This window comes from Prinia subflava, chromosome 1 (assembly GCF_021018805.1).
Source record: "Prinia subflava isolate CZ2003 ecotype Zambia chromosome 1, Cam_Psub_1.2, whole genome shotgun sequence".
Taxonomy (NCBI): Eukaryota; Metazoa; Chordata; class Aves; order Passeriformes; family Cisticolidae; genus Prinia; species Prinia subflava.
In genome coordinates this window covers 142,090,741-142,103,932 of record NC_086247.1, presented here as the reverse complement: position 1 = coordinate 142,103,932, position 13,192 = coordinate 142,090,741, and the positions used below count along the sequence as shown (strand labels likewise).

The window sequence follows — 13,192 nt, the reverse complement described above, 5'->3', positions numbered from 1 at the left end:
AGATGTGTATGTTGAAATGCACTATTGCTTTCTGCTTTGTAGTTTCCTTGTTGCCCAATAGCTCTATCAGTAGTCTCTTTTTTTCCTGCACACACTGCTGGTTTTTCAGTACAATCTCTCTGAGAATTACCAAAAAAAAAAAAAAAAAGAAGAAAGGCAGGATCTCAATAACATCCTTAATAAAGCAGTTTTCAGGCTTTTTCTTTTTTTAAAGCTAGAGTATGACACAGCCCAAGATGACACACACCGAATAAACAGGAAAAAATTTGCCAATCCTTGTTCTATATTACACACCCACTGAACATTTTGGGTGGAGAATCTCCAAGGTCAAGCTCAGTTCTTTAAAAATATTTTCTTTTCTACATGAGGAGGCAAAATATCCAAATCCTAAACCTCAGTAGGCTTTTCTATTTCTATTGAAACTTTAACAGACTTTTCCAGAAGACACCTGTGTTCCACTGTACGAAATACACCACTGGTAAAATTTAATGTACCCCTCCCATTGCAGATCACAAATTTGCCTAAACTGCCATTTTTGCCATGCCTAATTCAGGTATTATATCTATTTACTAGCCCACTGCAGGGCTAACTGGAGAAGGTGGCAAGGGTCCCTTTTTCACATTGCTTCTGCCTCAATCTTTATTTATTGTTTCAGTTCTTTTGCATCATTTTAGAGCATTTCTAAATCATCTAAATCATAGGATGTTAACATGAACTGAATTCACACGCTCAAAGACATGTGAAAGTTTCTCAGCATACAACTTTGCCATTTTGCCAGTGCTTTTACTCGATGCTTCAGGGACCTTTAACACCAGCATGAGTGAAGCAGGAGCCACAAGGCACCACCAAACAAGTTCTGCATAGATCTCGAGCCAGGTGCATGCCAGGCATGCCTTGAAGAGCCATTGCTCAGAAAGAATGTGGTTCAGAGAGGCTGGTGTTCCACGGGTTGAAGGTCACCACCAGCATGTGGGTCAGGCCAGCCCTACAGCAGCCTCAGATGTGTGTCTGGAGCAGGCAGTCCCTTCCAAGCTCTCCTTCCCACAGCTGCACCTCCAGGTTTTGGGCTTGCTTCCCCATGGACCAGCTCCAAGGTGCACACTCTGCAGCAGATGTCAAGGACAAGTGCCTCCAGCCCAGCCACCACCTTCCTGGCTTTGTCCTTCCCTTTGAATGCCCACTGAACCTTCTTTCCCACACGCCAAACTCGTCCCATGTGCATTGACCTCTCCAGAACAAACGATTTGAAATGAAGGTGCAGTCTTGCAGTAACAATCACATTAACTATTTATTCCGCTGAGGCAAACGATGAGTCAAGAGCAGCTTTTCAAACATGGAAGAACTTCTAGTTTCTACTGCCAAGATTATTTTCCCAACAGGGCTTGTCTTCCACAATGTGACATGACCCAAAGGTGTTTGCACCCATGACCAGGTGTGACTCAAGACAAAGCAGCAACATAGTACTTGACATTCTTTGGTGTGTAGGACTTAGAGAGAAGAAAGATGGAAACAGACACATGATGCTGATAAGAATTTCTTTTTATGTTATTCCAATAAAAAATACATTCATACAGAAATATAACAATCTTGCAAAAAACAATTTCAAATAAAATCTTGTAAAACAAAATTTTTACAAAAATCTTACAAAGAGATTCTTTAGATAACAGGGTGCTTCAAAAACAAAAAAAGAAATTTCACTAATAGAAACATTTTCTTCTTAAATTTCAAGCAAAAATGTTTTATTTTTTTTATTTTTCAGCTTGATTGAGGCTCAGTTATCACCTGAACAAAATGTACTTGCTTATTAAGAAAATTACAGGCATTTGACATATGGCACACAGCCCCACCCCATCCACATAAGTCTGATGGTATTTCACAATTGAGACAAGCCAGTGCAAGTATTTTTTGTCTGGGGTTGGTTTGTTTGGGGTTTTTTGTTTGTTTTGTTTGTTTGTTTTGTTTTAATTTCTTGTTTATAAAAATTACGGCTAAGCCAAGGACAATGCAAACAAGGAGTTAAAAATACAACAAAACTCAATTGTAAATAGAAATCCATTCTCTGGAAAATTTTGTCTGCTTGGGGGGAGAAAAAAAAAGTGCATTTTCAGGCAATTTAAACCAAAAATGAAATGAGAATGATTTAAGCCTGTGTGTTCCATAGAACCAGATCACTTGCATATACTTTTTTAAAACCACTTATCTACATACATTTCCAGGAAGATATACCAAAATATTAGCAGAGTAAGCAAGACTGATAATTAACAGTAAAAGAAACAGGTCACATGTTTCATTGCATCGACTGTAGTGAGCTGGTTTAAAAAAAAAAACAAAAAACAAAACAAAACAAAACTGGTTTTGGACAGACTATTCCTACTCTAGGAAAAAACAGTCTTTATTTTAGCTGAACTATGTAAAATTAGAGCTCAACCACCACAACAACTAGCTCACTCACAGGTCCTCCAGTAAGCTGGAAGGCCAAAACCCGAGTGCACTTCTGCACACAGCTAATATTCTTTTAGCATGCCAATATTCGGTTCATATCATTCTTAAATGGCCACAGATACGCTATTCCAAACAACCTAATAACTACAAAACACAGTCAGCAGTCTGAGAAGGACTGAATGCCAACAAAGCCTTTAGCATACCATTAAGCTAAAGGTAAAGCCTCTAAAAATGCTAGATTTTAATTAACTGTATCTTTCATTTCTTTGTCTCCTTAATGACCGTATTGCGGGGGGTAAGGGAGAAGAGGGAATATTTTGATGGGCTGTGGCATTTTCTAGCTATGTGTTCTAGTTCTTTTCCTTTTAAAAAAAATATTTATATATTATCTATATATATACACACATACACAGACTGTACACACAAATATACATACACAATTATTTTTTCTGCCCACTTTTAAAAAAAAAGTAATATAGTTTCTTTCTGTATGACCAACAGATAGCTAGATATATAGATGTGAAACTTGTGCCTTTTAAGCAAATACATCTTTTAATACTTCTGTATCTTTAATATGTATGAAAACTTGACATATTAAGTACAGTTGGGGTGTGTATATACACAGTTGTTGTGCAAGGTCAATATAAAAAAAGTCTCAAGGTGGCAGAACTGGTCAGGTATTCAATTGGCATATGCATTATACTGTAACACAGTCAAATTGTCTAAGTTAAACAAATACTGTACTGACATGAATGACTTTTCTCTATATTTGTCTTTGTGAAGGAGGACCCTGGAAGTAACCTTTTTTTCCCCTCATATTATACATTTGATACAGTACAATGCCAGGTGAAAAGAGAGCCTTAATAAAGCATGCATCACCCATACCCCTGTATAAGACCCCCTGCAAGAGAAGGTCACTTGCATAAGGCACCATTATTAAGGTCAACAGTGCATTAACAGCTAGAAAACCAGAAGTTAGTCCTCAAGGCATAAATAAGAGAAAAATTAGCTGCATGAGAAAAATCAGTTTCTAACCAATAGTGGTTTTATCCACCCAACAAAAAAATTATTCATGTTCCATACATTATGTAACATTAGACCAATTGTATTTTAGCTGCTCTTAACTGGAATCAAAACTGCAGTCCTGATTAAAGAATGGAAAAGCATATAGTTCCCCAGAACCATGCAATAACCTTTGTATTATAATGAAAAGTTATAGTTGTGTTACATTTGTAAATACACAGCTTATACAATGGATTACAAATGAGCTCTGTAGCAAGTAAAACAAGCTACTTGACACATTGCACGTTTAATAGCTGCACCAGACACCTAAAGCTCCTCTCACACAGGAACAGGGAGGTTCCCCATTTCCATTCTGGCATCCTGACTCTTTTTTATTCCCCCCTTTCCCCCTCTCAGGTTTTCCCTCTAAAAAGGTGCAGACACCCTCCCCCCACCCCTTGGAAATGATTGGTGGTCGTCCCATCTCATGAGATATTCCTCACATACAAGACATTCAGACTATTTTTTTTCTCTTACAGTTATAAAACAACCACAAGAAAAAAAATGTGCCTCAGCATACAGTCATCAAGAGATCCTCATCGCATACAGTCGCCCAATCATTAACATTCTCAGTGCACATGCTCACGGCAAAGGCTTAGGAGCCACTCAGAAGGTTAGATACCAGTGTATGAGTCCAGGAAACCCCAAACATCACGCACCGTGGTTGCTATGCCGTTCTTACATGACTTATTAGCCCTCAAAAGACCTTCAAGGAAGTGAGGTCCTGGAGGCAACTGGGTAGGGTGCAAAATGGCATGCTTTGGCTGGAACACGCATCCCTCCGCTCAAGGCTCTTCAACCTTGACGCCTCTTAGCCCGCAGGATTCACCTCTTGACCCATTCAGAGGTGTCTCTTCATGTGAAGGGCCAGGTGGTCAGACCTGGAAAAACACCTGCAAGGCAAGAGCGAGGCTGCGCGTTAGCCCGCGGCCGGCGGCGCGCGCGCCTCTCCCGCGCCGCTGCTCCCAAACACCGCTGCTGGAGGAGGGATCTGGCACACGGGAGGAGCCAAGGTGTCTGTGGGCACCCAGGAGCTCTGCAGATGGGTGGTAGCACTGCGGAATTCTCAACACTCAGGCTACAAGCCACTTCCCAATGATTAGCAAAGTGGAAGGGCTTTTCTAGCCTAAATATGCAATAGCTCCTTAAAACTACCAGACACGGTTGTGTTCCCAAATAATTCCTACACAAGCGAAAAGCAGCCCAGACTGGCTTTCCAACAAGTATTAAAAATAACTATTTAAAAGGGTGCATTTCAATCACATACCTGTCACAGTGACTACATTTAAAAGGCTTGGCACCAGTGTGCTTTCTGAAGTGTCTGGTTAATTCATCACTTCTTGCAAAACGCCACTCACACCCTTCCCATGAACATCTGTAAGGCTTTTCCCCTACAAAGAAAGCAGATTACACGTTAGTCATGACTTCGTTCAAAGACAGGAGCTATCATTTTCTATGTAAACCTCCTTCACTCCTCCAAACACAGACTATTTTATTTAACCTATCTGAATGCTTCAGAACACGCAAGCAAAGAAGGCTCACAAAATTCATCCACGTGATTCCTACTTATCTTGCTGCACCAGCACATCAAATAATCTCATTCTTACAAGAAATAATAAAAAAAAGAGTGATTAAACAGATTCCCAGGAAACAAAGGAATCCAGCCCTCTACCATTCCTGTTCACCAGTAATGGCAGGCTTACTCCCAAACAGGTACCATTCATCTCATAAAGGTGATTAAAGACAGCACAGCTAGGCTCCAAAATGCAATTAGGCTACTGTATTGCATCAAAGTCCTCTGTCACTCACTCATCTGCATAACATGCAACCTCTTTTCTGCTGAGCCACTTATTCTTGGAAAAGCCAGCATGCCACTTTGAACATTGCTATTTCAGCATTCAAGAAATACCACTTCCATTCACAGGAACGTTCTCAGCCAGACAGCACCAGAACACCAGTTCTGCAATACTTCTGAGCCTGACAGCTATTTATGTCTGCTCAACAACCACAGTTTCAGGGGAAATGGTTTTTTTTTCTCTTGAAATAATCCTGTTTTATCTAACTTCTGCACGACAATGGGAGCATCCGAGCTTGCTCAGACTTCCCATAAAAGCCACAAAATGCTGAGCTCATGAGTCAAAATAGAATTTTTCCTTGAATTCTTTTTCCCACATCTTAGGGGAAAGAAAAGCCAACCATCCATATAGGTGTTTGGATTGGTACACCAAGAACACCACGCCAGTTCCTCACATTAAGCCATGACTACTGAGCCAAGGCACAGCTCCACACATCTAACTGCTGTCATAAAGAGATGTCAAATAATAATGCTCAAACAAGCACATCAGCAGGCTACTTCAACCATAAAATATTTATAAAAGCCCTGAAGAGTCTATCCTCCTCACTTTCTCTCCCAATAACATACAGGATTATTTTTAGTTCAGGTTTCATAACAATAAAATGCTGCTGCTCAGTAATTTGGGATCAAATTATACAGTAGATCATACATTTTTAAGTCCAATTGGGCAGATGTGTCAGAAGGACAACAATACACTATGGCTTTCCAAGATTATTTTGCTGATAACAATGGCACGCATAAGTGTTAAATGAGTTACAAATATAGCTATACTTAATATAATCAAGGCCTTGGTATGTCTGATAAAATAGACCCGATGTGGACTGAAGCATAAAAACAAGCTTTTTATGTATTTAGTGATCTGACTGTTTTTTGGATATACATCCCTCTTTTTTTAGCAAAAAAAGTCATAGCTCACTTTTGGTTTAAAAATAATTGTCAAGAAAGGCCTGGCACCTATTTTGGCTGGACCTTTGCTCCTGAAGACCCTACTGCCTGTTCAGATGAGTGGCTCCTACTTGCCATGAGAGCAGCCTAATCCACCAGCAAGTGCCCTGGCTCGTGAAGACAATGAGGAAGTGATGTTGCCCATGCTGGTAAGCCTCTGCTGCTATTACATCATCCCTCCAAACCTGGGCTACCACCCAGGGATTGAGTAACCTGTGACACCACCACCACCAAGGGGTATTCCCTACAGCAATTGCCAGCTCTTAACAAGCATAGGGTTACTAACCTGTATGAGTGCGCTGATGTGCTTTCAGATGTGAACTTTTGGTGTAAACTTTCCTGCAACCGTTAAAGTGACACCTGTGAACACGCCTTCTGCCATCTGGCGAGGTGTCACCATTGGAGGGGGCACCTTTTTCTGCAGTCTTTCCAGTGGTACCGGTACGGATTTTCCCCGGTGAATGCAACTCACCCGGCGTACAATTCCATATCTGGGAAGAAGGCTCCTTGCTCAGCTCAGGAGACGAAGGGGGAGTGGAAGTGACAGATGAACTCAAGTTTCCTGAACTGGCTAAAACATCACTTATAGGGTCAGAGGTAAACTTTGTCGTGGGCGAGAGCTCCTCAGAGCTGTCTGAAGATTCGCTGCTCACGTCAGAATTCAAACTGTTGGTCTCTAAGTTCTGACTAGCAAGATTGTCCTCTTTTGGGACACATGTGTTCTTCAGTTCAGATTCCTCCTTTTTCTCACGTGCCAGAATAATTTTGGTCCAGAGATCCTCTTGGCTATCAAATTTGATTTCAGATGCAGAAACATAACAGGGTTCACTCTGAAGATACCGTTCCAGCTCCAAACATGTCTAGGTGAAACAGAAGGAAGAGAAAAAGAGAAAAGTTACAGGCCTGCTTAAAAATAAACCAAATTGTTTTACACTTCAAAAAGCATGCAGGAATGTAGCACATTTGATTTGAGGTTTCTATGTTCAAAACAAATTAAAGGCTCCTCAAGCCGTAACTAGGTGACTGTTACGATGAAAAGAAATCAGTTTTTGAGACCTGGGCAGGAGTTCAAACACACAGCTGAAGGTGCAAGTCAGCTTTGGTATCCAAAATAGCATTCTAATGACTCAGTTAAATTATCATCACTCTCATCATAAAATCTGTGTTTTCAGCAGGCTGACGTTGAAAAAGACCATAGAGAACCACAAGATAAAACTACACTTCGCTCTTGCACCTTGACTAATTTCCAGTTGCTTTGTATCTCTCTCACACAAACACGAGACTGAAAAGACCCAACTGAATACAATGTGCTCTGACACCCAGCTAAAACCCAAACCCTGTGTCAGAAAACAAAGCCACATTTCAGCATGGCTGCGGAGCTGCCTGTCTTCTGGGGACATCAATGGAGCAGCAGACATCCTCCCATTTCCTGTGCATGAGAACACAGCACACTCGACTTTCAAAGAATGTCATTTCCAAGCGCACTGGCATGCACACCACATAACTCAAACTGCTCCCATGCGTGTTCACAGGAACATGGAGAACTTCAACAACAGAGGAAAGGGGAGGAAAAAAGTTCCAGAACAGTAATGTCCTGTTCTATAGGATGCGAAATGGGAAATTACTCTGAGGTCCTGCTGGGAGTCCCACAATGAACAAGAACTTTATCTACTGGCCAAGAGTGCAACTGTATGAGTCATCTCTTTCTTTCTTTCACGCAATGCCAGAGGAGACTTCCTTTTAAAACCATGACCATCTGCCAAGAAAGTACTCTGCAAATGTACATGTAACAGTACATGGACAACTTCCCCTCAACCCCATTCCCCTCGACTCCATGAAAGAAAACAAAACAAAAAACAAAACCACCCTAAACGGGTGAAACTATAGGTTTCAATTTCATTTCACCCTGCTGACTTTCTAGAAAAAAAAAAAAGAAAAAAAAAAGAAAGGAAAAAAAAGAGAAAGAAAAAGAAAAAAAATAATGTGAACTGTTATGGCAACAAGCTGATGTTTCGGGATTATTCTTTCCACTATAGGAAATGATCCATATGGAAGCCTTACAGAGAAAATGGACACACCAAGTTTCCAAACCAAACACTACTTATTTTAGCAAGATCATCTTTTCCAAGCCGGGTAGCAAACCCCGGTCCCAAATGCCAGACATTCCCCTCGGAGCCCCTTTCCATCTGCCCAGGAGCAGAGCCGCCATGGGAGCAGCCTCCCTTCTCCCCCAGCACCGCTCCAGTAAACTGGGTCACATGCTCCGGGCAGGCTCGGAGTGGAGGCAAAAACTGGACAGAAAAACCAGAACCACAAACAAGCCCCGCACCGAACCCACTGTTGCACACGGTATTCATGTATTTGTCTGCTAGGGAACTGGGTTGCAATGCTGTTAAAAACAAGAGGGGTTTCTACAGGGACAGCACAATAGTGCTTTGATTTTCCGTGAAAACAAGCAAAAAAAGCATTTATTAAGATCTTGTTAAACTTTCATATTCCTGGCTAATTTAAATTCCTCATTAGGTAGATTAGTAATGGGAAGCAGAGTGAAGCTCTCCGAGTTTAAATGCCTCTGAAGGCTACTGGGAACGAGGGCTGGCGCTTCGCCAAGAGCCCGAATGCCTGAAGGAAACTACTTAGCTCCATTTCAATCACGTACTATGGAGCTGCCGCTCTGAAAGGGGAGGGGGGGAGGGAGCGGGGAAAAAAAAAAAAAAAAGTCATTGCATACAATTAGCAGGCATGTGAAGGTTGTAACACTTTGCATTTCAACCTTCTGGGAAAGGCTCCTTCGTCCTTCTGCAAAGCCAGCAGGTACCTGATGCGGTGACCGGGCTGAGCAGCCCCCGCCGGGCAGCGAGCGGAGCGGCGGCCCCGCTCCCCCGAGCCCCGCGGGGCTGTCAGCCCTGCCGCCCCGCCGCTCGGATCACAGTAGGGAGAGAAAGGGAGGAAAAAAACGGCCAAAAAATATGTCCATTAAAGGGAAGAAGGCTCCGTTCTTCTCCCTTCCCGGCCACGGCAATTAGCACAAGGGGATCGCTGTCATATGACTGACAACTCACGGGCTCGACAAAGCTCCCTGCGCTGGGAACAGCCGCGCTCTGTACATGTACACACACATGCACACACACAGACGTGTGTACCCACACTCCTGGAGGGCTTTTTCCCCGTCTTCGCCAGGAACAAAAACAATAACAGCATACATTTGCAGAAAAAAAATATTAAAACAAAAACACACCATAAAAAAAAAAATAAAAAAAGGCACAAACCCACAGCACAGGGCGCAAAGCAGCCCTTGGCCAAGGCAGGGAGCTCGGATGACAAGACCCAGCTGTGGAGTCTGGACCTGGTACAAGCTCAAAACTTTTGCCAGGACTCGGTGTGCAGCGAGCGGCGGCTCGGCGCGGAGCGGAGCGGAGCGGCCGCGGCGCTGACAGCCCCGGCAGCGCCCGCGGTAAACAACGAGGGACGGGGATGCGCAGCTCCTTCCATCCGCCGCGGGATGTGCCCCCCACACAGCCGTCCGCTCGGAGCCGAAACACCTGCTTCAAAACATCGCTACGCATTTGCGCTGAATTCTCCCCAAACTCCTCGCTGACACTTGGGCTTGATTTTTTTTTTTTTTTTTTGCCTTTTTTTTTTTTCTTTTTCTTTCTTAAATCCGCTCATCCTTTAATACGGCTTTAAAAAAAATCCCCGACAACAACAACAACATCGACATCCTCGTTTACCTGTTGCCAATATTCCTCCAGGGACGGCAAGGCTGAGAAGTAACCCGTGTCGTGCACAATCTGGAGTTCCTGGAAGATGCTGCACATTGGGAGAACATCCATGTCTCAAGTTGCAACAACAAAGTCAGTGCTGGTTACCAAAAATACAGATGCCTCCTTTATGTGCAGGGGTTGCGGGGTGTGTGCGGGGGGGTGTTAACCTCTGCTCTCAGTTTCCAAGTCCCCCCCCCCTTCCTCCAGAGATGAAAAAAAAAAGAAAAAAAAATGGTATATATAGAGATATATATTAATTCCTTGAGGAGCTCGGGGAGGAAAAAAGACCCAAAGTTTCATGCAAAGTTTAATCGCACAGCAGGGCAGGACGTCTCCCGGGGCGGGCGCGCGGCTGTCCCCCCTCCCGCGGCCGGCGGACCTGGCGCAGGAGCGGCCCCAATATTTGCAAACACGGCGCGGACTCTGCGAGCGGAGCCCCCCGCAAAACTTCCCTATTCAAAGCTCTGCCCGGCCGCGCCGCCGCCCCGCCCCCGCGCCCGCCCCCGCCCCGCGTGATCCCGGCGCGCCGCCCGCCGCCGCCGCCCAATCCCCGCCGCGCGCCCCGCGACCCGCGTGCCGATGACGTCAGAGCCGCCCAATCGCCGCGCCGCAGACATCGCGGCTCCTCCTGGCGTGACCGAGCCCGGCCGTGACGGCTCCCGCCATTGGCCCGATTCGAAATTCGCTCCCTCCTGATTGGCCGGCCCGGCGGCAGGCTATTTTTAGCAGGGTATATAAAGCTGGGAAGCAGCGGCTGCTTTTTTCCGAAGGGGCGGTGTGCGCGCGCGGGGCGGCCGCGCGGGGGAGGGGAGCGGCGAGCGCGCGGCGCTGCCGGCGGCGGCCGCGGGGGGCGCTGCGGAGCCGGGCCTGGGCTGAGCCGGGCCTGAGCAGGGGAGTCCCGGCTGGCCGGGGTAACCGCGACATCCCGGGCCTGAGCAGGGCTAACCGTGACACCCCGGGCCTGAGCAGGGGAGTCCCGGCTGGCCGGGCTAACCGCGACATCCCGGGCCTGAGCAGGGCTAACCGTGACACCCCGGGCCTGAGCAGGGCTAACCGTGACACCCCGGGCCTGAGCAGGGCTAACCGTGACACCCCGGGCCTGAGCAGGGGAGTCCCGGCTGGCCGGGGTAACTGTGATACCCCGGGCCTGAGCAGGGGTGTCCTGCTGTGTGTGTGACACCCCGGGCTTGAGCAGGGGTGTTCTGCTGTGTGTGTGACACCCCGGGCCTGAGCAGGGGTGTCCTGCCGTGTCCCGGCTGTCCGGGGTAATTGTGCCCGCTCGGGCCTGTGCCAGGGCAGCCGTGAGCCCCGCTCGTGTCCGTGCAGGGCTGTCCTTGTCTGCCCGGCACGATCGTGAGACCCCCACAGCACCTTCCCCGTGAGGCAGCGAAGCGACACCCACAGGCTCTGCGGGTCCCCTGGGTTGTGCTTCCCCATGAGCAGGAGGGTTTGGATGTCTTTGTCCTTCCTTTATCCCCTCAGTGACACCCTGGAGCGGGAGCTGGGTCCCAAAGCAGACCTGGATGATGGTCCTGGAGCTCTTCATGGAAAGAGATCTTCTCATGGAAGAGCCCTGCAGTGGATGCTCCTGGCAGCACCATCTGACATTGCTTCTCTCAGTCCCACCTAAGCACAGATAGTTATTTGTGTTGATGGAACGTCAGCTTTTTTAAGACTAGACTTGTCAATGATATGAATGTCTGAATATAATTTAAGAAACTGTGGTCATTAGCTTTCCAAAGGAGTGTCCAGTACATGGAACAAACAGTCCTAATGTGGGGTTTTTTTTATTAATGGACTTCTAATTTTCTGCTGATGTTTCCATCATAATCTGACCTTTATTCTTTCCATTTCCCTACTTTTCTTTGTATCTGTTGCTAGTTGCCTACAAATAGTAGCTGAAGTGTTTAATGTGTATTTCTTCTGCCTACTCTCTTCTGTGAGCTGGTGATTGCAGATGTGAAAATGTCAGTCTAAGTTTCCATCCCTGGACCCCTTATAAACTATTAATATGGTGATTCCTTAAACAAACAAGTGGTGTTCATGGTTGGTTTTCCTGTGTCTATGAAAAAAAAAGGTGTAAGGTCAATCAGAGCATTATTTTATGTTTAGAAAAACAAGGCAATGCTGAAAACACAAAACATCTAAATCCAGATAATTATGCACACTTGGTTGAATCAGTAATTCTTTACTTGGTTTCACATGGCCAAACATGTAAATATATATCCAAAATTGCCTTGCAGGCAACAGATAGTGCTGGTAGTTTTGTGTCTATTTGTGGCCAGAACTAGATCCTTTTTCTGAAGAAAACTGCAGAAGGAAAAAAAACCAGAAGGGCCCTCTTAAGTAGATGAATTATACACCTCACTTGAGCCTACTTTTAGTTCTGTGGAGTAAAATATGCGGTGTGGGCTCCAGTCAAATATAACCTGGTAACATAACTCTGGGAATCATTAATATTTTTTTAACTTACCAGCTCCCTGTTTAGACAAGATTTTATTTTCAAACATAGTGACAGTAAGTGCGACTATCCACTCTTTCTATTTTACACTTGCCCCCTTTTTAGCTGTGTGTCATGTCAGAGAAATCTGGGCTTGTCAGAGGCTGGATGAGGTTGGCTCTGCCCAGATGGAGTTTGAGTCACAAGGATCTTCTTTTGTGTGGGCACTATTTCCCAGTGAAGGACAACTGGAAATAGCAGATGTAGATTCATGGAGGTGCAAAGGTCCTTAAATGAAATGCCTCTTTAATAAGTAAGGTTTTCTGTACTTGTCAGTCTGTGATTGGTTGAGTGGGATGAAGAATCCTGCTGTAGGAAAAAATGAACCGCATCAAAGAAAACTGTGGCACAGATGTGACTATTGTGCAGTAAAAACTATTTAAGCTATATTCTGATTAATGCTGGCTTTCATTAGACAATTATCGATGGGCAAAAGAAAATTGACATATGTGTCACTGGATGAATTAGGTCTAGATTGCGACTGTAGTAAGAAGTTTTGATTTCAAGTATCAAAAAGCATCAGTACAACTAAAGGTCAAACCCAGATAAGAAAGAATGGATAAGAAAACAGAGTGAAGAAAACAGGCAAAGTGTTTTTACCCAGTATGTATTTAATCAGGAATT

General features: G+C 44.8%; 1 protein-coding gene across 1 annotated transcript; it reads right to left on the bottom strand.

The window, feature by feature from the left end:
- Nucleotides 1–1,521: 1,521 nt before the first annotated feature.
- On the bottom strand, nucleotides 1,522–10,554 carry KLF6 (KLF transcription factor 6). Its single transcript, XM_063415380.1, has 4 exons — nucleotides 10,036–10,554; nucleotides 6,591–7,164; nucleotides 4,772–4,895; nucleotides 1,522–4,397 (listed from the first exon to the last, which is right to left on the bottom strand). Exons 1-4 carry the CDS (start codon nucleotides 10,135–10,137, stop codon nucleotides 4,346–4,348), a joined length of 852 nt encoding a protein of 283 aa, XP_063271450.1. The 5' UTR covers nucleotides 10,138–10,554; the 3' UTR covers nucleotides 1,522–4,345.
- Nucleotides 10,555–13,192: the final 2,638 nt, after the last annotated feature.

What these genes read in the sequence shown, in the direction of transcription:
- KLF6 (XM_063415380.1), bottom strand. Translation starts at nt 10,137, where the DNA reads ATGGATGTTCTCCCAATGTGCAGCATCTTCCAGGAACTCCAGATTGTG. An exon ending in TGGAGGAATATTGGCAACAG is followed by an intron (nt 7,165 to 10,035) that starts GTAAACGAGGAT and finishes TGTTTCACCTAG; the next exon opens with ACATGTTTGGAGCTGGAACG. An exon ending in ACATCAGCGCACTCATACAG is followed by an intron (nt 4,896 to 6,590) that starts GTTAGTAACCCT and finishes CTTTCTTTGTAG; the next exon opens with GGGAAAAGCCTTACAGATGT.